The sequence below is a fragment of the Bombina bombina genome, chromosome 2 (assembly GCF_027579735.1).
Source record: "Bombina bombina isolate aBomBom1 chromosome 2, aBomBom1.pri, whole genome shotgun sequence".
NCBI lineage: Eukaryota > Metazoa > Chordata > Amphibia > Anura > Bombinatoridae > Bombina > Bombina bombina.
Genome location: NC_069500.1, coordinates 12162703 through 12190658, shown reverse-complemented (window position 1 = coordinate 12190658; position 27956 = coordinate 12162703). Strand labels below are relative to the sequence as shown.

Here is a 27956-nt window from a genome sequence, read left to right as displayed (position 1 = left end):
CCTGAAATGATAAAGTATTCTGAACTAGATGAAATTATTGTTACTGTTGTGTATTGGGAATTTGTGACTAAACCATACTTTGAGAAGGCAGTAAGATAAAGATGTAAATAGCCATTAGAGTTTTTCTTTAAGACAAAAACTGACTAAGTATGGATTAGTCACAATACACAGTAAAAAGAATTTCATTTCGCTGCATGCGGGCAGCAGATTTGTTAGTCCGCTGGCCAGTAAGTATCATTACATGATAAGTGTGTAATGCCCGCCCCTACATTTGTGTGACCAATCATGTGCGTGAAGGTACGGTCAATCAATGACAGCCAGTAAGCTCTTGTGATTTCTCTTTCCCACCTCAGAGGTGGCAAAGAGTGTAAGAAGCATTAATCTAATGACCACTGCTTTTTACATTGCAGGAAGCTGACTCACATGCAAACCTGCCCCGCAAGGGCTCTAAAGCAGCCTATGCTGCATCGTACATGGAGCCCAAAGTGTCTTTTAATTCATTAGATTAATAGAAATGGTTTACAATTCATACATACGCTATGCATAAAAACAGTGCATGTAGTCAAGCTCTCTTTTAAACTGAACTTTTATTAACACGTTTGTGCTGTGTGACATTCAGGTGTTGCTTATCTATGAATATTTTCTTATCACTGACACAAACATAAATCATATTTAATATTTTACTTTACACTTTATTCAGTAGTCAGTAGTGATTGTTTGCTTGCAAAAAGCGTCTACTTATTATTATTATTAAGGCACAAAAGGACAGCATTTCTTTTCACAAATCCATCTGTTCTGGAACGAGCAGCGTGCATCATGTAACTTTCCATTAATAAGTAACCCACAATAGTATCCTCTCATCTTGGTTCTATAATATGAGAAAAAACAAAACACAATTACTGCCAATATTAAGGCAATAGAAAAGAGAATTCTGGGCTTTTATTTGAATTAATCTGAAATGAAACAACAATAAGACAAGAACAAGGAGTAATATAGACTGTGCACAAGAACTTGCTTTGGCTCTGTGTCTAATCAGTTATTTATCCAAAATATCAAAATGTTCAGACTCACTCTGTGCTTCCATCAAGCCAACTGTAGGAAGAAGTTTGATAGAAGTATCTTAGTCCAATCCAGTAATTATAATTTCGTGGCAGATTATCCTAAAAATAATTGGTTATTCCTTAAATACATCTGTAAAACCTTATGCATACAAATGTTTCATCCAAATATTACAGTGCTCAAATATATTTATAAAGAAAACGTTTAAATAAAAAGATAAAACAGCTTAACCATGGTGATAATACTGAGTTTATATAATCATTTTATTCCGTTCTTAAAGGAAAACCTTGTTCTATATTTAAATGTGAATAGAAATAATAATAATACCAGTGAGAGTACAAATGTAGCTGTGAGATAGCAAACCTTTAGTGGAAAACATTTAAATATAGCACTTTAAGCTCGTGTTAGGCATATTGTGGAGCGTATTGATAGATTGTTAGAGGGATGCGGGTCTGATCCTGCAGTCATGGTGCATATTGGTACTAATGAAGGAATCGGTGGGAGATGGAGAGTCCTACAAAATGACTTCAGGGAGTTAGGTAGCAAGCTTAAAGCAAGGACCTCCAAAGTAATATTTTCAGAGATATTACCAGTGCCGTGTGTTAACTCAGTAAGGCAGAAGGAGCTAAGGTCTGTTAATTCATGGCTAAAGACATGGTGTAAAAATGAGGGGTTTGACTTTTTAGAACACTGGGCTGATTTTTCACTAGGGTACAATTTGTACAGTAAGGATGGATTGCACCTGAATGACATGGGTGCAGGTGTGTTGGGGGAAAGGATGGTAGCACGTTTAGAGAACCTTTTAAACTAGGCAAAGGGGGGGGGGGGGGTCAGTTAGAACAAAATAGAACAGAGAGATCAGTGTCTGAATATGTCTCTCCATTAATATCTCAAGGAAGGGATGACTTAAGAAATGTCACATTAGAAAGTATAGAGGAAAGCACACCAAGTAGCAGCAGAAAGCACATGAAAATTAAATGTATGACAACAAATGCAAGAAGCATGACAGGTAAAATGGGGGAGCTGACGCTCTTAGTTGCAGAAGAGGACTATGATGTTATCAGTATAACTGAAACTTGGTGGGATGATTCACATGACTGGGCAGTTAACTTAGAGGGGTATACATTATTTAGGAGGGACAGGAATAATAAAAGGGGTGGAGGAATCTGCATGTATATTAAACCGAACCTTAAACCTACAATAAGGGAAGATATTTATGATACAAGTGACAATGTAGAGACCCTGTGGGTTGAAATAAAGAGTGGGGGGAAAAATCCTAAAAAAATATTACTAGGAACATGCTACAAGCCTCCCAACATTAGTGACCCGGAGGAAACTCAACTACTTATCCAAATAGGTAAGGCTGCTAATAACAGTGCTGTAATTATGGGAGATTTTAACTACCCTGATATAAACTGGGCCAATGAAACTAGTAATTCAGCTAAGGGGGATAGATTTTTAAATGTTCTCAGGGATAACTTCTTGTCACAATTAATAGAGGAGCCAACTAGGAGTAAAGCTATATTGGATTTAGTGCTATCAAACAATACAGATATAATATCAAACATAGAAGTTAAAGAACATTTGGGTAACAGTGATCATAACATGGTCACATTTGAAATCTATTTTCAAATGCAGTGTTTTAAAGGCTTAATTAAGACTTTTAATTTCAAGAAAGCAAAATTCAACGATTTAAGGAAATCATTAAATAATATAAATTGGGACAATGTATTTTCTAATAAAAATACAGAGGATAAATGGATAATATTTAAAAATGTGTTAAATAAATATACATATCAACACATACCATATGGTTATAAAAGTAAAAATAAAAAAACAAAGCCGTTATGGCTAAATAAAAATGTGTTAAGAGAAATTAGGAAAAAACGTAGGGCATTTAAATTATTAAAAGAAATTAGTACAGACTCAGCATACAATATTTATAAGGAATGTAACAAAGCATGCAAAAAAGCAATCAAATTAGCCAAAATTGAAAATGAAAAATTAATTGCTAAGGATTCTAAGTCTAACCCTAAAAGGTTCTTTAAGTACATAAATAGCAAAAAATCTAAGAAGGATAATATAGGTACATTAAAATGCGTGGAGGGTAGCATGATAAATAATGACAGGGAGAAGGCTGAGGTACTAAACCAGTTTTTTTCTTCAGTATACACAAGAGAGGAACCATTGAATGATACTTTTGAACATAATAGAACATGCCAGTCCATACCACTAACTGGGTTTTGTTTAGAGGATATCAGGAAAAAACTGGAAAATATTAAGGTAAATAAAACTCCAGGCCCAGATGGAATACACCCAATGGTGTTAAGGGAACTTAGCACTGTTATAGACAAACCTTTACTCTTAATTTTTCAAGACTCATTATCCTCAGGCATGGTACCCCAGGATTGGCGTAAAGCTGATGTGGTGCCACTCTTCAAAAAGGGAAGCAGGGATGATCCAGGAAGCTATAGACCAGTTAGTCTGACATCAATAGTGGGGAAGATATTTGAAGGGATTATAAGGGATTATATTGATGAGCATATTCGTGTAAACAAGATTATGAGTTCTAATCAGCATGGCTTTAGGAGAAATAGATCATGTCAAACTAATCTAATTAGATTCTACGAGGAAGTAAGTAAAAATATAGATAAAGGGGAATCAGTTGATGTGATATACTTAGATTTTGCAAAGGCATTTGATACAGTGCCACATGAGAGATGAATGCACAAAATTAAGGGACTGGGAATAGCTGAAAATGTTAACTCATGGATAAATAACTGGATAAAAGATAGGGAGCAACGAGTAGCATTAAATGGATCATACTCAGATTGGACAAAGGTAATCAGTGGCGTCCCCCAGGGATCAGTACTGGGCCCTGTTCTTTTTAATATTTTTATAAATGACTTGGAGCAAGGATTAAATAGCGACATCTCTATTTTTGCAGATGATACTAAGTTAAGTAAGGTCATAAGGTCAGAGCAGGACGAACTGTCTTTACAAAGGGATTTGCTAAAATTAGAACTATGGGCAAGTGAATGGAAAATGAGATTTAATATGGAAAAATGCAAGGTTCTACATTTTGGAAGTAAAAATAAGCAGGCTACGTATTTTTTAAATGGGACAAGACTTAGCCAAACACAGGAGGAAAGGGATTTGGGAGTAGTAATAGATAACAAGCTAAAGATGGGTGCACAATGCAGGGCAGCGGCTTCAAAGGCTAATAAGATACTAGCATGTATTAAAAGAGGCATTGATTCAAGGGAGGAAAGCATAATTCTGTCATTATATAAAGCCCTGGTAAGACCTCACCTTGAGTTTGGAGTGCAGTTCTGGGGACCAATTGCTAAAAAAGATATTGCAGAACTAGAAAAAGTTCAGAGAAGGGCCACAAAGCTAATAAGGGGATTGGAGAAATTAACCTATGAGGAGAGGCTAGCCAAACTGGGTCTGTTTTCTTTAGAAAAAAGGCGCTTGAGAGGTGACATGATTACTTTATATAAATATATTCAAGGCCCATATAAAGAGATGGCAGAAGCTCTGTTTATTCCAAGAAAATTGTTTCTGACAAGAGGTCATAATTTAAGGTTGGAGGAAAGGAGATTTAATCTCCTGCAACGGAAACGTTTTTTCACTGTGAGAGCAATAAAATTGTGGAACTCATTACCAAAGGAGGTAGTGAATGCCAATACCATAGATACATTTAAAAATAGTCTGGATAAGTTTCTGTATTCAAACAAAATTCATGGATATGATTGCTAGTATTAAATGGGTCACATTTTAATGGGGTTATTTAAGCTTAACTGGAGCTTTTTGTAAGTATTTTAGATTTGTATAGGGTGAACTCGATGGACTTCAGTCTTTTTTTCAACCTTATCTACTATGTTACTATGTTTACATCATTATTTTTCATAAACATTTAAAGGGACAGTCTACTCCAGAATTGTTACCTCTGTGATAACCTTGTATCTAAACCTGTGCACACTGCCCCCTTGTTCTAACTCCGAGATAACTTCCCGGGCATGAGCTCAATGTTATCTATAACACACATGAACTAACGCCCTCTAGTGGTCAAAATGCATTATGATTAGAGGCGGACTTTAAGGTCTAATAAATTAGCATATAGCCTTCCTAGGTTTAGCTTTCAACTAAGAAAACCAAGAAAACAAAGCAAAATCAGTGTTAAAAGTAAATTGTAAAGTTGTTTGAAATTACATGCCCTATCTGAATCATGAACGTTTATATTGGACTTGAATGTCCCTTTAAGCTACAGCTACATTAAATTATACTTGAAGGCTATATTGTAGAGTAATCTCTTTACAGTTCAGCTGTGTAATTATTAACATCAGTGAATAAGAATTCAAAAGGAGATAAAAGTAAAAATGTAAGTTTCATTATTTAGATGTTGTTACTCTATCATGTACACACTACACTACACTATCATGTACACATCACACTACACTATCATATACACATTACACTACACTATCATGTACACATTACACTACACTATCATATACACATTACACTACACTATCATGTACACATTACACTACACTATCATGTACACATTACACTATCATATACACATTACACTACACTATCATGTACACATTACACTACACTATCATGTACACATTACACTATCATATACACATTACACTACACTATCATGTACACATTACACTATCATATACACATTACACTACACTATCATGTACACACTACACTATCATATACACACTACACTATCATATACACACTACACTATCATATACACATTACACTACACTATCATGTACACATTACACTACACTATCATATACACATTACACTACACTATCATGTACACATTACACTACACTATCATGTATACACTACACTATCATATACACACTACACTATCATGTACACATTACACTACACTATCATGTACACTACACTATCATGTACACTACACTATCATATACACATTACACTACACTATCATATACACACTACACTATCATATACACACTACACTATCATATACACACTACACTACACTATCATATACACACTACACTACACTATCATATACACACTACACTATCATGTACACATTACACTACACTATCATATACACATTACACTACACTATCATATACACATTACACTACACTATCATATACACATCACACTACACTATCATATACACATTACACTACACTATCATATACACATTACACTACACTATCATATACACATTACACTACACTATCATGTACACATTACACTACACTATCATATACACATTACACTACACTATCATATACACATCACACTACACTATCATATACACATCACACTACACTATCATATACACATTACACTACACTATCATATACACATTACACTACACTATCATATACACATTACACTACACTATCATGTACACATTACACTACACTATCATATACACATTACACTACACTATCATGTACACATTACACTACACTATCATGTACACATTACACTACATTATCATGTACACATTACACTACATTATCATATACACATCACACTACACTATCATATACACATTACACTACACTATCATATACACATTACACTACACTATCATATACACATTATACTACACTATCATATACACATTACACTACACTATCATGTACACATTACACTACACTATCATGTACACATTACACTACACTATCATGTACACATTACACTACACTATCATGCACACATTACACTACACTATCATGTACACATCATACTACACTATCATGTACACATTACACTAAACTATCATGTACACAATACACTACACTATCATGTACACATTACACTACACTATCATGTACACATTACACTACACTATCATATACACATTACACTACACTATCATGTACACATTACACTACACTATCATGTACACATTACACTACACTAATATGTACACATTACACTACACTATCATGTACACATTACACTACACTATCATATACACATTACACTACACTATCATGTACAGAATACACTACACTATCATATACACATTACACTACACTATCATGTACACATTACACTACACTATCATGTACACATTACACTACACTATCATGTACAGAATACACTACACTATCATGTACACATTACACTACACTAATATGTACACATTACACTACACTATCATGTACACATTACACTACACTATCATGTACACATTGCACTACACTATCATATAAACATTACACTACACTATCATGTACACATTACACTACACTATCATGTACACATTACACTACACTATCATATACACATTACACTAAACTATCATGTACACATTACACTACACTATCATATACACATTACACTACACTATCATGTACACATTACACTACACTATCATGTACACATTACACTACACTATCATATACACATCACACTACACTATCATATACACATTACACTACACTATCATGTACACATTATACTACACTATCATATACACATTACACTACACTATCATATACTTAGTACACTACACTATCATATACACATCACACTACACTATCATATACACATTACACTACACTATCATGTACACATTACACTACACTATCATATACACAGTACACTACACTATCATGTACACATTACATTACACTATCATATACACATTACACTACACTATCATATACACATTACACTACACTATAATATACACATTACACTACACTATCATGTACACATTACACTACACTATCATGTACACATTGCACTACACTATAATATAAACAATACACTACACTATCATATAAACATTACACTACACTATCATATACTCATTACACTACACTATCATGTACACATTACACTACACTATCATATACACATTACACTACACTATCATATACACAGTACACTACACTATCATATACACAGTACACTACACTATCATGTACACATTACACTACACTATCATGTACACATTACACTATACTATCATATACACATCACACTACACTATCATGTACACATTACACTACACTATCATATACACAATACACTACACTATCATTTACACATTACACTACACTATCATATACACATTACACTACACTATCATGTACACATTACACTACACTATCATATACACAATACACTACACTATCATTTACACATAACACTACACTATCATATACACATTACACTACACTATCATATACACAATACACTACACTATCATTTACACATTACACTACACTATCATGTACACATTACACTATACTATCATATACACATCACACTACACTATCATGTACACATTTACACTACACTATCATATACACATTACACTACACTACCATGAACACATTACACTACACTATCATGTACACATTACACTACACTATCATATAAACAATACACTACACTATCATATACTCATTACACTACACTATCATGTACACATTACACTACACTATCATATACACATTACACTACACTATCATATACACAGTACACTACACTATCATATACACAGTACACTACACTATCATATACACATTACACTACACTATCATATACACATTACACTACACTATCATGTACACATTACACTATACTATCATATACACATCACACTACACTATCATGTACACATTACACTACACTATCATATACACAATACACTACACTATCATATACACAATACACTACACTATCATGTACACATTACACTACACTATCATATACACATCACACTACACTATCATATACACATTACACTACACTATCATGTACACATTATACTACACTATCATATACACATTACACTGCACTATCATATACTTAGTACACTACACTATCATATACACATCACACTACACTATCATATACACATTACACTACACTATCATGTACACATTACACTACACTATCATATACACAGTACACTACACTATCATGTACACATTACATTACTCTATCATATACACATTACACTACACTATCATATACACATTACACTACACTATAATATACACATTACACTACACTATCATGTACACATTACACTACACTATCATGTACACATTACACTACACTATAATATAAACAATACACTACACTATCATATAAACATTACACTACACTATCATATACTCATTACACTACACTATCATGTACACATTACACTACACTATCATATACACATTACAATACACTATCATATACACAGTACACTACACTATCATATACACAGTACACTACACTATCATATACACATTACACTACACTATCATGTACACATTACACTATACTATCATATACACATCACACTACACTATCATGTACACATTACACTACACTATCATATACACAATACACTACACTATCATTTACACATTACACTACACTATCATGTACACATTACACTACACTATCATATACACAATACACTACACTATCATTTACACATTACACTACACTATCATATACACATTATACTACACTATCATATACACATTATACTACACTATCATATACACATTATACTACACTATCATATACACATTATACTACACTATCATATACACATTACACTACAATATCATATACACATTACACTACACTATCATGTACACATTACACTACACTATCATATACACATTACACTACACTATCATATACACATTACACTACACTATCATATACACAATACACTACACTATCATTTACACATTACACTACACTATCATGTACACATTACACTATACTATCATATACACATCACACTACACTATCATGTACACATTTACACTACACTATCATATACACATTACACTACACTACCATGAACACATTACACTACACTATCATGTACACATTACACTACACTATCATATAAACAATACACTACACTATCATATACTCATTACACTACACTATCATGTACACATTACACTACACTATCATATACACATTACACTACACTATCATATACACATTACACTACACTATCATATACACAGTACACTACACTATCATATACACAGTACACTACACTATCATATACACAGTACACTACACTATCATATACACATTACACTACACTATCATATACACATTACACTACACTATCATGTACACATTACACTATACTATCATATACACATCACACTACACTATCATGTACACATTACACTACACTATCATATACACAATACACTACACTATCATATACACAATACACTACACTATCATTTACACATTACACTACACTATCATGTACACATTACACTATACTATCATATACACATCACACTACACTATCATGTACACATTTACACTACACTATCATATACACATTACACTACACTACCATGAACACATTACACTACACTATCATGTACAGATTACACTACACTATCATATACACATTACACTACACTATCATGTACACATTACACTACATTATCATGTACACATTACACTACACTATCATGTACACATTACACTACATTATCATGTACACATTACACTACACTATCATGTACACATTACACTACACTATCATATACACATCACACTACACTATCTTGTACACATTACACTACACTATCATATACACATCACACTACACTATCATATACACACTACACTATCATGTACACATTAAACTACACTACCATGTACACATTACACTACACTATCATATACACATCACACTACACTATCATATACACACTACACTATCATGTACACATTAAACTACACTACCATGTACACATTACACTACACTATCATATACACATTACACTACACTATCATGTTCACATTACACTACACTATCATATACACATCACACTACACTATCATATACATATAACACTACACTATCATATACACATTACACTACACTATCATGTACACATTACACTACACTATCATGTACAGATTACACTACACTATCATGTACACATTACACTACACTATCATATACATAATACACTACACTATCATTAACACACTACACTATCATGTACACACTACACAATCATATACACATTACACTACATTATCATATACACATTACACTACACTATCATGTACACACAACACTATACTATCATATACACATTACACTACACTATCATGTACACATTACATTACACTATCATGTACACATTACACTGCACTATCATGTACAGAATACACTACACTATCATATACACATTACACTACACTATCATGTACACATTACACTACACTATCATGTATAGTGATGTCGCAAACTGAAAATTTTCCGTTCGCGAACAGCGAACACAAACGTCCGCAACTGTTCGCGAACGGGCGAACCGCCATTGACTTCAATAGGCAGGCGAATTTTAAAACCCACAGGTACTCTTTCTGGCCACAATAGTGATGGAAAAGTTGTTTCAAGGGGACTAACACCTGGACTGTGGCATGCTGGAGGGGGATCCATGGCAAAACTCCCACGGAAAATTACATAGTTGATGCAGAGTCTGTTTTTTCTGGTTTTAATCCATAAAGGCCATAAATCACCTAACATTCCTAAATTGTTTGGAATAACGTGCTTTAAAACATCAGGTATGATGTTGTATCGATCAGGTAGTGTAAGGGTTACGCCCGCTTCACAGTGACAGACCAAACTCCCCGTTTAACACACCGCAAACAACAGCAAACAGTCCATTTGCACAACCACGAGATAGATAGATTTGATAGATACATAGATTAGATAGATGGATAGATCAATAGATGCAATATACATTTGATAGATACGATAGATAGATAGATTTGATAGATAAATAGATACATTTGATAGATATATAATTTCCCACACAGAGAATTACAAGATGTGCAACTGGGACCCATGGTAAGGTTCCCAGAGGCAGGTGCAGCGCCAGGGGACGTGTATATGGCATGGATTTTAGGAACCGGGAGATGGAAAAAGATGCTTGGTCGGTCCTCCTACTTCAAATTTGGGGCACTGCGCGTGCAATCTACTGTGCCACCAGATATGAGTGGTGTGTTAAGTAGTACTATTCTGATCAGTTTAATACCTGTTACGCCCCCTATCAGGGGACGTGTATATGGCATGGATTTTAGGAACCGGGAGATGGAAAAACATGCTTGGTCGGTCCTCCTACTTCAAATTTGGGGCACTGTGCGTGCAATCGTGGCCGGACTTTTAGCCGACGGACATTTGTCCGACAGACATTTGGCCGAAACACAAGTGGCTGTCACAAAACAGTCCGGCCACGAGATAGATAGATTTGATAGATAGATAGATAGATAGATAGATACATAGATTAGATAGATAGATCAATAGATGCAATATACATTTGATAGATACGATAGATAGATAGATAGATAGATTTGATAGATAAATAGATATATTTGATAGATATATAATTTCCCAGACAGAGAATTACAAGACTTGCCGGCTGGGACCCATGGTAAGGTTCCCAGAGGAAGTTGCGGCGCCAGGGGACGTGTATATGGCATGGATTTTAGGAACCGGGAGGTGGAAAAAGATGCTTAGTCGGTCCTCCTACTTCAAATTTGGGGCACTGCGCGTGCAATCTACTGTGCCACCAGATATGATTGGTGTGTTAAGTAGTACTATTCTGATCAGTTTAATACCTGTTACGCCCCCTATCAGGGGACGTGTATATGGCATGGATTTTAGGAACCGGGAGATGGAAAAAGATGCTTGGTCAGTCCTCCTACTTCAAATTTGGGACACTGCGCGTGCAATCTACTGTGCCACCAGATATGAGTGGTGTGTTAAGTTGTACTATTCTGATCAGTTTAATACCTGTTACGCCCCCTATCAGGGGACGTGTATATGGCATGGATTTTAGGAACCGGGAGATGGAAAAAGATGCTTGGTCAGTCCTCCTACTTCAAATTTGGGACACTGCGCGTGCAATCGTGGCCGGACTTTTAGCCGACAGACATTTGGCCGATGGACATTTGTACGACGGACATTTTGTCAAAACACAAGTGGCTGTCACAAAACAGTCCGGCCACGAGATAGATAGATACATAGATACATAGATTAGATAGATAGATCAATAGATGCAATATACATTTGATAGATACGATAGATATATAGATAGATAGATAGATAGATAGATAGATAGATAGATTTGATAGATAGATAATTTCCCAGACAGAGAATTATAAGACGTGCGGCCTAGGACCCATGGTAAGGTTCCCAGAGGCAGTGGCGGCGCCAGGGGACGTGTATATGGCATGGATTTTAGGAACCGGGAGATGGAAAAAGATGCTTGGTCGGTCCTCCTACTTCAAATTTGGGGCACTGCGCGTGCAATCTACTGTGCCACCAGATATGAGTGGTGTGTTAAGTATTACTATTCTGATCAGTTTAATACCTTTTACGCCCCCTATCAGGGGACGTGTATATGGCATGGATATGTATATGGCATGGCCGAAACACAAGTGACTGTCAGATAACAGTCCGGCCACCAGATAGATAGATTTGATAGATAGATAGATAGATAGATAGATAGATAGATACATAGATTAGATAGATAGATCAATAGATGCAATAGATACATTTGATAGATACGATAGATAGATAGATAGATAGATAGATAGATTTGAAAGATAAATAGATAGATTTGATAGATAGATAATTTCCAAGACAGATAATTACAAGACGTGCGGTCTGGGACCCATGGTAAGGTTCCCAGAGGCATTTGCAGCGCCCGAGGCTCTGATTAGAACAGAGCACTCTGGAACGTATCTGCCCTCGGCCGAAATCGGAACATTCTTTAGCTTTCTGTCTGTCGGCCAAATGTCAGTCTGCCAAATATGCGTCTGCTAAATGTCCGTCTGCCAAATGTCCTTCTGTATTTTGTCAGAGCACCGCGTGCAATCTACTGTGCCACCAGATATGAGTGGTGTGTTCAGTAGTACTATTCTGATCAGTTTAATCCCTGTTTCATCCCCTATCAGGGGACGTGTATATGGCATGGATTTTAGGAACCGGGAGATGGAAAAAGATGCTTGGTCGGTCCTCCTACTTCAAATTTGGGGCACTGCAAGTGCAATCTACTGTGCCACCAGATATGAGTGGTGTGGTTTTTGAAGCCACAGTGCAGCACCAGAGGTCAGAAAAATTTGGCATGTACACATGCCTGAAAAATTAGGTATTGTTGCAGCCGCTGCTGTAGCAGCGGCCAGAAAAATTGATGTTTGTTTCCCAGGTAGAAAACAAAAAACATTATGGCTTGAACCCTACTTGGTGGCGGATAAGTCACGCAAGTCATCCGGCATTCGAAGATAAAATACAGCAGCGTGTGGACCATTTTTAGCCCAAGGCAGCTCATGTCATCAGGCCTTTTTTAGTCGAATGTATCGCCCAATGTCTGTCCCTTCGGGATCCATCCCTCATTCATCTTAATAAAGGTGAGGTAATCTAGACTTTTTTGACCTAGGTGACTTCTCTTCTCAGTGACAATACCTCCTGCTGCACTGAAGGTCCTTTCTGACAGGACACTTGCAGCGGGGCAGGCCAGAAGTTCTATCGCAAATTCGGATAGCTCAGGCCACAGGTCAAGCCTGCCCACCCAGTAGTCAAGGGGTTCATCGCTCCTCAGAGTGTCAAGATCTGCAGTTAAGGCGAGGTAGTCTGCTACCTGTCGGTCGAGTCATTCTCTGAGGGTGGACCCCGAAGGGCTGTGGCGATGCATAGGACTTAAAAAGCTCTGCATGTCCTCCATCAACAACATGTCTGTAAAGCGTCCTGTCCTTGCCAGCGTGGTCGTGGGAGTCGGAGGATTACTTTCACCTCTTCCCCTGTTAGATTCCCATTGTGCTGTGACATCACCCTTATACGCTGTGTAAAGCATACTTTTTAATTTATTTTGGAACTGCTGCATCCTTTCCGACTTGGGTTAATTCGGTAACATTTCAGGCACTTTATGCTTATACTGGGGGTCTAGTAGCGTGGACACCCAGTACAGGTCATTCTCCTTCAGCTTTTTTATACGAGGTTCCCTCAACAGGCACGACAGCATGAAAGACCCCATTTGCACAAGGTTGGATGCCGAGCTACTCATGTCCCGTTCCTCATCCTCAGTGATCTCACTGAAGGTATCTTCTTCCCCCCAGCCACGTACAACACCACGGGTACCAGATAGGTGACAACAAGCACCCTGGGATGCCTGTTGTGGTTGGTCTTCCTCCTCCTCCTCCTCAAAGTCACATTCCTCCTCTGACTCCTCTTCCTCACAATCCTCTTCCAGCGTTGCCGCAGGTCCAGCAAGCGATGCTGATAAGGCTGTTTCTGGTGGTGATGGTGACCACAACTCTTCCTCTTCACGCTCATCTACGGCCTGATCCAGCACTCTTCGCAGGGCGCGCTCCAGGAAGAAAACAAATGGTATGATGTAGCTGATGGTGCCTTCGGTGCAACTGACTAGGTTTGTCACCTCCTCAAAAGGACGCATGAGCCTACAGGCATTGAGCGTCCAGTAACGTGGCAAAAAAATTCCCAGCTCCCCAGAAGCTGTCCTAGTACCCCGGTCATACAAATACTCGTTAACAGCTTTTTCTTGTTGGAGCAGGCGGTCGAACATTAGGAGTGTTGAATTCCGTGTCGGGCTGTCGCAAATCAAGCACCTCACTGGCATGTTGTTTCGCTGCTGGATATCTGAAAAGTGCGACATGGCTGTGTAGGAATGCCTGAAATGGCCACACACCTTCCTGGCCTGCTTCAGGACATCCTGTAAGCCTGGGTACTTATGCACAAAGCGTTGTTCGATCAGATTACACACATGTGCCATGCACGGCACATGGGTCAACTTACCCAATTTCAATGCCGCCACCAAATTAATTCCATTGTCAGAAACCACTTTGCCGATAGCCAGTTGGTGTGGAGTCAGCCACTGATCCACCTGTGCGTTCAGCATGGACAGGAGTGCTGGTCCGGTGTGACTCTCTGCTTTCAGGCAAGTCAACCCCAAGACGGCGTGACACTGCCGTATCCGGGATGTGGAATAGTACCTGGGGAGCTGGGGGGTGCCGTTGATGTGGAGCAAGACACAGCAGCAGAAGAAGAGGACTCACCTGAGGAGGTTATGGAAGAGGATGGAGTAGGAGGAGTAGAGGAGTTGGCAGCAGGCCTGCCTGCAAGTCGTGACGGTGTCACCAACTCTGCAGAGCCATGCATTCCATGGTTGTCAGCCATCAGCAGGTTTACCCAATGCACAGTGTAGGTGATATACCTGCCCTGACCATGCTTTGAAGACCAGCTATCAGTGGTCAGATGGACCCTTGCCCCAACACTGTGTGCCAGACATGCCATTACTTCCTTTCGCACAATCGAGTACAGGTTGGGGATTGCCTTTTGTGAAAGGAAATTTCGGCCGGGTACCTTCCACTGCGGTGTCCCAATAGCTGCAAATTTTTTGAACGCCTCAGACTCCACCAGCTTATATGGTAAAAGCTGGCGGGCTAAGAGTTCAGACAATACTTTGTGGCTTCTTACGCTCAAACATGTCCTTGACAGACACCTGACTGTGGGCAGATGACCAGGAAATGCTCCAGAAGAGAGACGGAGTGGCGGATGGTTGAGAGGGGGCAAGGAGAACAGCAGTGGTTGACATGGCTGAAGATGCTGGACCAGGAGGAGGATGGTGGCTTTGAGTTTGTGTGCTGCTTGTACTCATGTGTTGATCCCATAGGCGTTTGTGATGTGCGATCATGTGCCTTCTCAAACAGTTGTACCTAGGTGGGTGTTGGACTTCCCACGACTCAGTTTCTTTTGGCACAGGTTGCAAATGGCATCACTGTTGTCAGAGGCAGACACACAAAAAAAATGCCCCACTGCGGAGCTCTGTGATGATGGCATTCTGGTGGTGGCAACAGCATGCGTTGATTGGCGTGCTGTCTGGCTGACCCAGGGTGCCGATGCATGCTGTCTGACTGTGCCACTAGCTCCTTGCGACGACCTCCCCCTGCTTCCAACTCGTCTCCTCCTCCTCCTCTCTGTCTCCCCATCTGAACTTTCCCCCTCTTCTTCTTCTCTTCTAGTGGGCACCCACGTGACATCCACGGACACATCGTCATCATCAACTGCTTCACCTGTATCTGACAAATTAACAAAGGAAGCAGCAGCGGGTACAACATCATCATCATCACACCGTACGTCCATGTCTGTAATGCTGCCTGACTGAGACATATCACTGTTATCTACATCCTCTGTCAATGATGGTTGCACATCACTCATTTCTTCCAAATGATGTGTAAATAACTCCTCTGCCAGATCAAGTGAAGCGGCTGTGGTGCTAGTGTTGGTGGTGGCGACAGGCGGGCAAGTGGTAACTTGAGAGGTGCCCGTAGATAAGCTGGAGGAGGATGGTGCGTCAAGGTTCGGAGCGGAAGCTATAGACGATTGGGTGTCCTGTGTTAAAAAGTCAACTATGTCCTCCTCAGATCTTTTCGAGTTCATGGTACGTGGCCTCTGAACACTGGCCATTATTCTAGGGCCTAAGGGAATCACAGCACCACGACCACGACGGCACCTATGGGGTGGCCTGCCTCTGCCTGTCATTTTTTTTAAAATATACCCTTACAATACTATTAAACAAGATATGAGTGGTGCCACTGGGCAAGTGGGCACAGTATACACTGTGAGCCTGACACAAAAAAAGCAGACTGATGTTTCACAGTCCAAAAAGTTTTTTTTTTTTTTTTAATTTACACTTACACTACTATTAAACAAGATATGAGTGGTGGCACTGGGCAAGTGGGCACAGTATATGCTGTGAGCCTGGCACACACGCTGACAGGCAGGCAGGCAACTGCAATTAGATTACACTAGCAGACTGATGTTTCACAGTCAAAAAAGTTTTTTTTTTTTTAAATTTACACTACTGTTACAACAGATATGAGTGGTGGCACTGTGGGCAAGTGGGCCTGGCACACATGCTGGCAGGCAGGCAACTGCAATTAGATTACACTAGCAGACTGATGTTTAACAGTCAAAAAAGTTTTTTTTTTTTAAATTTACACTACTGTTACAACAGATATGAGTGGTGGCACTGTGGGCAAGTGGGCCTGGCACACACACTGGCAGGCAGGCAACTGCAATTTGATTACACTAGCAGACTGATGTTTCACAGTCAAAAAAGTTTTTTTTTTAAATTTACACTACTGTTTGTTACACCAGAAATGAGTGGTGGCAATGGGCAAGTGGGCCTGGCACACACGCTGGCAGGCAGGCAACTGAAATTAGATTACACTAGCAGACTGATGTTTAACAGTCAAAAATGTTTTTTTTTTTAAATTTACACTACTGTTACACCAGATATGAGTGGTGGCACTGTGGGCAAGTGGGCCTGGCACACACACTGGCAGGCAGGCAACTGCAATTAGATTACACTAGCAGACTGATGTTTAACAGTCAAAAAAGTTTTTTTTTTTTAAATTTACACTACTGTTACAACAGATATGAGTGGTGGCACTGGGCAAGTGGGCCTGGCACACACGCTGGCAGACAGGCAACTGCAATTAGATTACACTAGCAGACTGATGTTTCACAGTCAAAAAAGTTTTTTTTTTTAATTTACACTACTGTTACAACAGATATGAGTGGTGGCACTGTGGGCAAGTGGGCCTGGCACACACGCTGGCAGGCAGGCAACTGCAATTAGATTACACTAGCAGACTGATGTTTCACAGTCAAAAAAGTTTTTTTTTTTTAAATTTACACTAATGTTACACCTGATATGAGTGGTGGCAATGGGCAAGTGGGCACAGTATACGCTGTGAGCCTGGCACACATGCTGGCAGGCAGGCAACTGCAATTAGATTACACAGGAAAAAAAAAAAAAAAGCAGCCCTAAAAAAGGGCTTTTTGGGGTGCTGTCCTTACAGCAGAGATCAGATGAGTCCTTCAGGACTGTAGTGGACACTGAATACACTAGCCTAGCTATCAATTTCCCTATTAAATCAGCAGCAGCTACACTGTCCCTCCTCTCACTAAGAAAGCAGCTTCCGAATGAATCTAAAATGGCTGCTGTCCAAGAGCTGGGAGAGTCTAGGAGGGAGGGTCTGATGCTGATTGGCTGGAATGTATCTGCAGACTGTCAAATACAGGGTCAAAGTTTACTCAATGATGACGAATAGGGGGCGGATCGAACATCGCATATGTTCGCCCACCGCTGCGAACGCGAACAAGCTATGTTCGCCGGGAACTATTCACTGGCAAACTATTTGGGACATCACTATTCTTCAACAACCTCCAGTGGAGGCAAAGTAAAGACTGAGGTGGGAGGGGTTTTATAGAGCTATTGGGGTTTGAGAATCTTTGCTTCCTCCTAGTGGTAGAGAAGAGTAATTCCCGAGTAATGATCGGGACCTCTCACCACCTGTATGAAAGAAAACTCATTCTCACTGTACAGACCACGTGTTCACAATCTCATTCTCACTATACAGTCCACGTTTTCACAATCTCATTTTTACTGTACAGACCACGTTTTCACAATCTCAATCTCACTGTAGAGACCACATTTTATTAATCTCATTCTCACTGTACAGACCACATTTTCACAATCTCATTCTCACTGTACAGACCACATTTTCTTACTCTCATTCTCACTGTACAGACTACATTTTCACAATCTCATTCTCACTGTAGAGACCACATTTTCACAATCTCATTCTCACTGTACAGACCACATTTTCACAATCTCATTCTCACTGTACAGGCCGCATTTTCACAATCTCATTCTCACTGTACAGACCACATTTTCACAATCTCATTCTCACTGTACAGACCACATTTTCACAATCTCATTCTCACTGTACAGACCACATTTTCACAATCTCATTCTCACTGTACAGACCACATTTTCACAATCTCATTCTCACTGTACAGGCAGCATTTTCACAATCTCATTCTCACTGTACAGATCACATTTTCACAATCTCATTCTCACTGTACAGATCACATATTCACAATCTCATTCTCACTGTACAGACCACATATTCACAATTTCATTCTCACTGTACAGACCACGTTTTCACAATCTCATTCTCACTGTACAGACCACATTTTCACAATCTCATTCTCACTGTACAGATCACATATTCACAATCTCATTCTCACTGTACAGACCACATATTCACAATCTCATTCTCACTGTACAGACCACGTTTTCACAATCTCATTCTCACTGTACAGACCACGTTTTCACAATCTCATTCTCACTGTACAGACCACATTTTCACAATCTCATTCTCACTGTACAGACAATGTGTTCACAATATCATTCTCACTGTACAGTCCACATTTTCACAATCTCATTCTCACTGTACAGACCACATATTCACAATCTCATTCTCACTGTACAGACCACATATTCACAATCTCATTCTCACTGTACAGACCACATATTCACAATCTCATTATCACTGTACAGACCACATTTTCACAATCTCATTCTTACTGTACAGACCACGTGTTCACAATCTCATTCTCACTGTACAGTCCACATTTTCACAATCTCATTTTTACTGTACAGACCACATTTTCACAATCTTATTCTCACTGTACAGACCACGTTTTCACAAACTCATTCTCACTGTACAGACCACATTTTCACAATCTCATTGTACAGACCACATTTTCACAATCTAATTCTCACTGTACAGACCACATTTTCACAATCTCATTTTTACTGTACAAACCTTTTTTTTAAAAACTCATTGTACAGAACAAATTTTTTCTGACGGTGATAGAAAACAAGACATGATGGCAAACACTTAACTCAAGATCACAGTGACAACTGCAGAGAAAAATCTGGTTCCTAATGATGACAATACTGTACTATAGAATCCCAAAAATGGGGAGTATGATTTAAAAAAGGTGTAAAATGGCAGTTTTGGTATTATCACTTGCTGAGTTTTTCACAAGCTGGTGAAACGTAATGCAAAATGATAGAAACTAGGTGTAAAATGATAGGTGATGCAGGATTTTGAGAGCAGAAATTATAAGCGATTTACGACTGCTGATTATCAAGAACAATGTAAATATGGCATTTGCTTTTAACATCACAGATAAGTTTAACCACAAATCTATTACAATCTATAAATACATGTTTATTATAATCTCTATATTTTTACTATATTTATTTAAGAGCAGCAGAGTTCACCTGTAGACTATTGTCTTTATGGATTAGAAGTGTAGAGCCTCTCCGTACACAGTCAAAAATACTGTTCTGCCATGTGTCTTTAATGTTAGAGAAAAATAAATATCTTCCATTAATGATTTCCCAGCCATCTTGATGACAATCTGTAGGGATTTAATAAACAAATACTAAGATATTGTAATATGTAAGATTAGAAGACATTATACATCTATACATTACTTATCAAACCATTAATGTATTGTTAATAATAGTCTGTTTGCCAATAAAGGCCCGGATTACAAGTAGAGTGCTATTGATAGCGTTGGTTGCCATAGCGATATCACAGGCCCATGCTAAGAATATGGTATTACAAGTAAATGGTAAAAAAATAATTACCAGAGAAAGACATTTTTTTATTTTTTTTATTTATTCATTTTTATTATCATTATTTAGCAGCATGGTACAAAAGGATGTCATTGTTGATACAAAAGTTTAAACAGAAACAAAAGAGGGAGAAACCATCAGTCTCCAAAAGAAAGGAGAACGAACTCCCCGTACAGTAGCTCCACTCCATATAAATGCATGGTGATTGACAATGACACCAATGTACAAAACATAACTCAAACAACAACAAAACTATGCCGAAATTTCTTAATTTCTTAATTTAAGACCACTTTGTATATATTCTAAACATCTAGTGGTATCCCTCGACTTTGTATTTAACTATCAACCTTTGAGAGAAGTGCTAAGCTAAAGAGGTCATTATTAGAGTATCAGGCAGGGGTGGGACCACGTCAGCCATACCCCTCTAAGATAACACTAGGCCTGTCATTCCTCCTAGGTCACTCCTGTAACTTGTGTAAAGCTCCCCCCTTCTATCCCCAGATCATTTTGGATTTCATCCCAGATTAATTTTAAATCATGGAAGAATCCTAACCTATTCAATTTAAAGAAACCGTATTCTTCCATTCTCAAGGTATCTGTCATGTGAGAGTGCCAGTCCTTTAGGGTCGGGCAGATTTGAGATTTCCAGAGCCTAGCGACTAAGGATCTAGCAGAATTCAATGCCAACTGAATTAGTCATATTCTTAATTTACATTTACATTTAGGTAACAGGTACAGTAGGGCCGTTGTCGGGTCTAGCTGATAGGAATCCCACTGCCCCATTATGACTTGTAGGATATTCTGTATGCCCTCCCAAAAAGGTGACAATTTAAGACATGCCCACCATATGTGTGTCATTGTCACCCTTTCCCCACAACCCCTCCAACAAAGGTCAGACAAGGCAGGGAAAATGCATTTAAGTCTGGTAGGTGTCAAGTACCACCTAGTCAGGAGTTTGTAACTTGTCTCTAAAAATCTAGCTGAGGATGAAGATTTTCTTGTGTTATTAAAATTTTTAACCCACTCTGCTTCTGTGATAGTCTTATTCAATTCCCTATGCCAGCGTTCTATATAATCAGGAAGTTTCGAGCTATGTGCATTAACTAGGAGTCTCTTAGCCCACGATAAGGTGTGATGTGCTGAACTTGTCATAGCGCATGTCTGTTCGAAGGGTGTGAGATTTCATGTAAGTGACTGTTTGAGAAGGTGGGTATGGAGAAAATGGTGAACTTGGTTATATTTTAGCCACCTAACAAAAACTCCACCTAGGATGTCTGTAAGGTCTGACCTGTTTTTGAGTTTGCCCTCACTGAGTAAATTAAATAGGGGAACCGTGTAACCCATCTCCCAATTATTCAGGTTATTCCTGTCAAACATTACCCCCCTAATAGCTCAGCATTCAGGGAAATTGGGGACATGGGTGATCTGAGTGTTGATATTTCTGGGAATGTCCCATAATTTGAACACATGGTGTAAAAGCGGGTATGCCTTCAACCATGGGGGTCGATTCTGCCCTGCTATCCAACATAAAGCTCCCGGAGAAGGGGAGTAAAGTATATGTGAATCTATTGGAATCCAAGCCTTAGAGTCCCTATTTCTGTGCCACTCTATGATTCTCTGTAAGCCTTAGGACTGATAATAGGTTTCTATCTTAGGCAGACCCAACCCTCCCTCTCTGGCTGACCTGTACATAGTTGCCTTCTTAACTCTGGGTTTTATGCTACCCCAAATGAAGGAATCTAAAACGTGTTGTATCTGAGTAAGGCGGCCCTGTGGTAGGGTGATAGGGACAGCTTGAATCGCGTACAGCAATGTAGGGAATACATTCATTTTCAAAATTTGGAGTCTACCCCACCATGAAAAGGAATGGTCCTTCCAAGTCTTTAAATCTGTTGATATAGTATTAAGTAGATTAGTGAAGTTAAGCTCTAGGAGGGCTTTCATGTTTGGAGCAAGATACATCCCCAAATATTTGATCGCTTGTGGTTGGTGTTTAAGAGTGTAGGATTGTAACAGGGTCTGAAATTCTTGAGGTGGGAGGGAGATATTTAAGATTTCTGACTTTTGTTCATTAATCCTGAAATTGGAAAAGTCACCAAATTGTTTGAGAACTTTCAGGACCTCAGGGACAGATGTCTGGGGTGATGATAACGTGAACAGGACATCGTCTGCGTATAGCGAGAGTTTACAATCTAAAGGGCCTACTTTAATGCCGGAAACCAGTGGATTATTTCTTATTTTCTGTGCTAAGACTTCCATGCTGATTATGAATAAGATAGGGGAAAGCAGACAACCCTGCCTTGTGCCATTGTGGATAAAGAAGGGATCGGAAATCATATTATTTACTCTAATAAGAACAAAATAAAATAATATATAGTGCCACAAATTTATATTAAACCATAAATAAATGTGTAAAGTTCATATAACGATATATGAATTCTTCTTGAGACTCTTCAATCTTCTGCTTGTTCTTGTTTGATCCTCATAGAAAAAGAGAAAATATGCCACATAGCGTAACTCTGTAACTTTGTTGCAGTGTAAACTGTATATGTGCAAATAATTACTCACATGGGATGGAGCTATAGCCAAGCTCAGGTAAAAGCGCACACCCTCTTTTATACTGTTGGGTAAACAGATTCTGTAGAAGATTGAAGAGTCTCAGGAAGAATCCATATATCCTTATATGAACTTTACACATTTATTTATGGTTTAATATAAATTTGTGGCACTATATATCATTTTATTTTGTTCTTATTACATTATATCACATTTATTTCACATTTTTTTTCTTTTGTGATACTATGGTATTTGTTATCATATTATTTACTCTAACCCTTGCTGATGGTGCATGATAAAGGCTCTGAATTCTACGAAGCATACCCTCCCCCAGACCCACCTCCCTAAGTGTAGCAAATAAAAAATCCCAGTTTAGGCGATCAAACGCTTTCTCAGCGTCTGTGGAAATAACCACCATATCCATGTTTGTATGTTTAGCGTGATCTATTAATTGAAGTGATCTGATGGTGTTATCCCTGGCCTCTCGACCAGGCACAAAGCCAGCCTGATCAGAGTGGATAATCTGTGGGAGTATTCGGTTCAACCTATTAGCCAGTATTTTTGTAAAGATTTTTAAATCAGTGTTCAATAAAGAGATGGGAATGTAATTACCGGGATGCGTGGGGGATTTACCTGGTTTGGGAATCACTGAAATCTGGGCTTCTAAGTATTCCGGGGGGAGATGTCCTTCCTTAGCTATATACCTATATAACTCTAATAGATGTGGCGCTAAGATATCCTTATATGTTTTGTAATATTTGTTTGAAAACCCATCTGGTCCAGGACTTTTATGTGATGGAAGGTCATTAATAACTTTCAGTATTTCATGTAGTCCTCTCTTTGAATCTTACTCAAATCTGCACTTTGAATATAAGTGTCTAATAATTCTGCATCTGCTGTTATATTGAGAATAAGTTTGTGTAATGTTTTACGCTTTAAGGCCCTAGCGAGCAGGGTACCAGATTTGTTACCTCCATGGAAGTATATCTTCCTAAGATATAGAGCCTTTACGCATGCCTCCTTATGTAAGTAGTTTTGTAGCTGGGATCGTGATGTGGCTAGCACCTGCAAAACATCCTGTCTCTGGGGATCACTTTTATGTGAATTTTCGTCAGTTTGTACTTTCTGTAGTAGTGTTTTGTATTGTGCTAGCGAAGAACGCTTTTTAATAGCTTTCTGTTTCAGCAACAACCCCCTGAGAACAGCCTTATGTGCGAACCAAGTCATTGGAGAGTACGTCGTGGAGTTGCAGTTGCAGTTTAGCTGAAAGTACTCTGTCAAAGCTTCCTGGGTTTGTTGTATGACTAGTGGGTCATGTAGCTTAGCCTCATCCAGTCTCCAGTGAAACGGGTGTATTGGTACAGAGGGCCAGGTCAGAGTCAACGATATTGAGGAGTGGTCAGACCATGTTATTGGAGAAATATCAGCGTCTGTAACTAATGGCATATTACTATGGTTAATAAACCAATAGTCTATGCGTGAGTATGATTTGGCTGGATTAGAATAAAATGAATAGTTGAGTGCGGTGGGGTGAAGTGTGCGCCAGGTGTCCAAAAGGGTGAGGCCCCTTAATGTGTTAAGAATTAGATTTCTAGTTTTAGACGTAGTGATACTGCGGACTTGTGAACAATCTAAAGTCGGGAACAATGCTACATTTAGATCTCCCCCTAACAGGAGTGTGCCTTTTTGGACCTCTAGGAGTTTGTTACTGACTGTCGTCAAAATGTGGGCTTGTCCTGTGTTGGGTGCGTATACGCTAGCTAGGGTAATTGGTCTATTAAACAACATACCCACTAGTATTATATAGCGACCTTCTCTATCCACCAATTTCTCCAACAGCTGGAAGTGTGTATTTTTATTGAATAAAATTCCCACCCCATTCTTTTTCTCTGTGTTAGAGTGAAGGTACGAAGTGGGGAAGTCTCTAGATTTGAATGTAGGTTCTTTGTTGGTGACAAAATGGGTTTCTTGAACAAAAATAATGTTAGCTTTTTCTTTTCTCCCCCAATTTAGCGCTATGGATCTTTTAGTTGGGGAATTTAGGCCCTTACAGTTTTGAGAGATTAATTTAATTTCCTTAATTTGTGTACCTGCGTCGGTGTTGTGGGATAAAGCTCATTACCTTACGTCGGAGGAGTTGCCCAGTCATGTAGCGTCTATACTCTGCCATCGCAGTGTCAAAGAAAATGGCACCATTGCAGTGTTGGTCCAGCCCACCCCTGCCTGTGGTTAGATAGTGGATGGGAGTAACTCTCTTATACGTGTATACAAAAACATCTCTTAGTCCTGGATCAGAAGTAAGCAATACAAAAGTATCATTATTTTGGCATAAACAACAAAGCACAAAACAATACAACCAAACAATAAACCTGAAAACAAAAAACATTTCATAACAAAAATTCCCTGTAAAACCTTCCCAAGTAATATTGGGGTTCATAGGGGAATTACTTCAACCTAACGAGGTTGAAAGGCACCTGTGAAGGAGAGAAACAGTGTTAAAGGGGAGAAAAGGGGAGAGAGAAGACCATAGCATAAACAATCTATCTCAGGAGCAAATGAAACATAGCACCAAAGTAAGACTATAATAATAACCATGCTTAAGGCTAATCTCAGGAATGTCTCAAGTATCTTTATCAGCCGGCCAGGCCTTCACTGCCAGAGGAACTGTATAGATAGTCTAAAGATCCCTCAACTCGGGTCTAGATCTGCTGGCCCTTTCCGATGTTTTGATGCGTCATCTCTAGATCTTTTCTTTGCCGCTTTCGTCCATTGAGGACGTTGAGGTTTTGGCGGTGCTGAATTTCTTTGTGAGTCAGAGATATCCGAAGGTTCCAATGAAGGGAGGGTAGGTTTTGGTATGCCCAGTGTTTGGCAAAAGTGGTCCAGATCTTCTAGTGTCCTGTATGTTGCAAGTTTGTTGTTTTTCAGTACTCTCAAACTGAAGGGGAATCCCCATTTGTAGGGTAGACCGTGATCTCTCAGATGAAGCGTGAGGAATCTTATTTCTTTGCGGTTTTGTAAGGTGATAGGGCTGAGGTCTGCGTAAAATTGAAGCGTGTCACCATTCAAAGTGAAGGATTGTTGTTTTCTTGTAGCATTTAATATTGTTTCTTTATCGGTGTATCTGTGAAACCTCAGGATTATATCCCTTGGAGGCTCTCCATCCCGTGGCTTGGGCCTTAAAGCTCTGTGCGCCCTGTCAATCGCTACATCAGGTAGCTGCTGATTATTCAGTAGTTGTTTGAAGATGTTTTGTAGATGTGAGGGGAGAGTGTCGCTCGTGACTTTTTCAGAGATACCCCGAATGCGTAGATTTTGTCTCCTACCCCTGTTGTCGAGGTCTTCTAGCTTGGATTGGAGATATTCAATTTGTGATTCCCGGGTCTCCATTTTCCTGTTGATTAGGTCCATGTTGGATGTAGTCTCTTCCTCTAATTCTTTCAAATAGGCCACTCTGCCTCCCAGATCCGCAACTTCTTTCTTTATTTCTGTTAAACCCTCTTTCAGCATCTTACTGACCTTTTGAAAAAAAGAGGAGAGGTCTGCTTTGGTCGGGAAATCCTTAAGGTCAGCTTTAGTTATAGGTGATTCTCTTTCAGGAGGAATTGGATCTTGTTGCTCTTCTTGAGGCATTTGTGAATTATCATCTTCCTCCACAGTTGGAGAGTGTATAGCTTTAAAGAATGTGTTCATCTTTGAAGTAGAGGTAGCATGTGGCTTTGTACCCTTGTCCACCCTGGGGACTCTCCTGGATGCCAT

At 38.8% G+C, this 27956-nt stretch overlaps 1 protein-coding gene across 1 annotated transcript; it reads right to left on the bottom strand.

Annotated features, from left to right (window-relative positions):
- Positions 1-568: 568 nt before the first annotated feature.
- Positions 569-27956, bottom strand: LOC128646841 (killer cell lectin-like receptor subfamily B member 1C). The gene is made up of 4 exons (XM_053699639.1): positions 27713-27956; positions 21282-21421; positions 1072-1160; positions 569-868 (listed from the first exon to the last, which is right to left on the bottom strand). Exons 1-4 carry the CDS (start codon positions 27954-27956, stop codon positions 751-753), a joined length of 591 nt encoding a protein of 196 aa, XP_053555614.1. The 3' UTR covers positions 569-750.

Bases quoted from the DNA above. Each gene is read 5' to 3' on its own strand.
- LOC128646841 (XM_053699639.1), bottom strand. From the start codon at position 27,956: ATGGCATCCAGGAGAGTCCCCAGGGTGGACAAGGGTACAAAGCCACAT. The intron at 21,422-27,712 runs GTAAGATGCTGA...AAATCCCTACAG, and splicing joins CTCTTTTTTTCAAAAGGTCA to ATTGTCATCAAGATGGCTGG. The intron at 869-1,071 runs GTGAGTCTGAAC...CTCATATTATAG, and splicing joins TGGCTTGATGGAAGCACAGA to AACCAAGATGAGAGGATACT.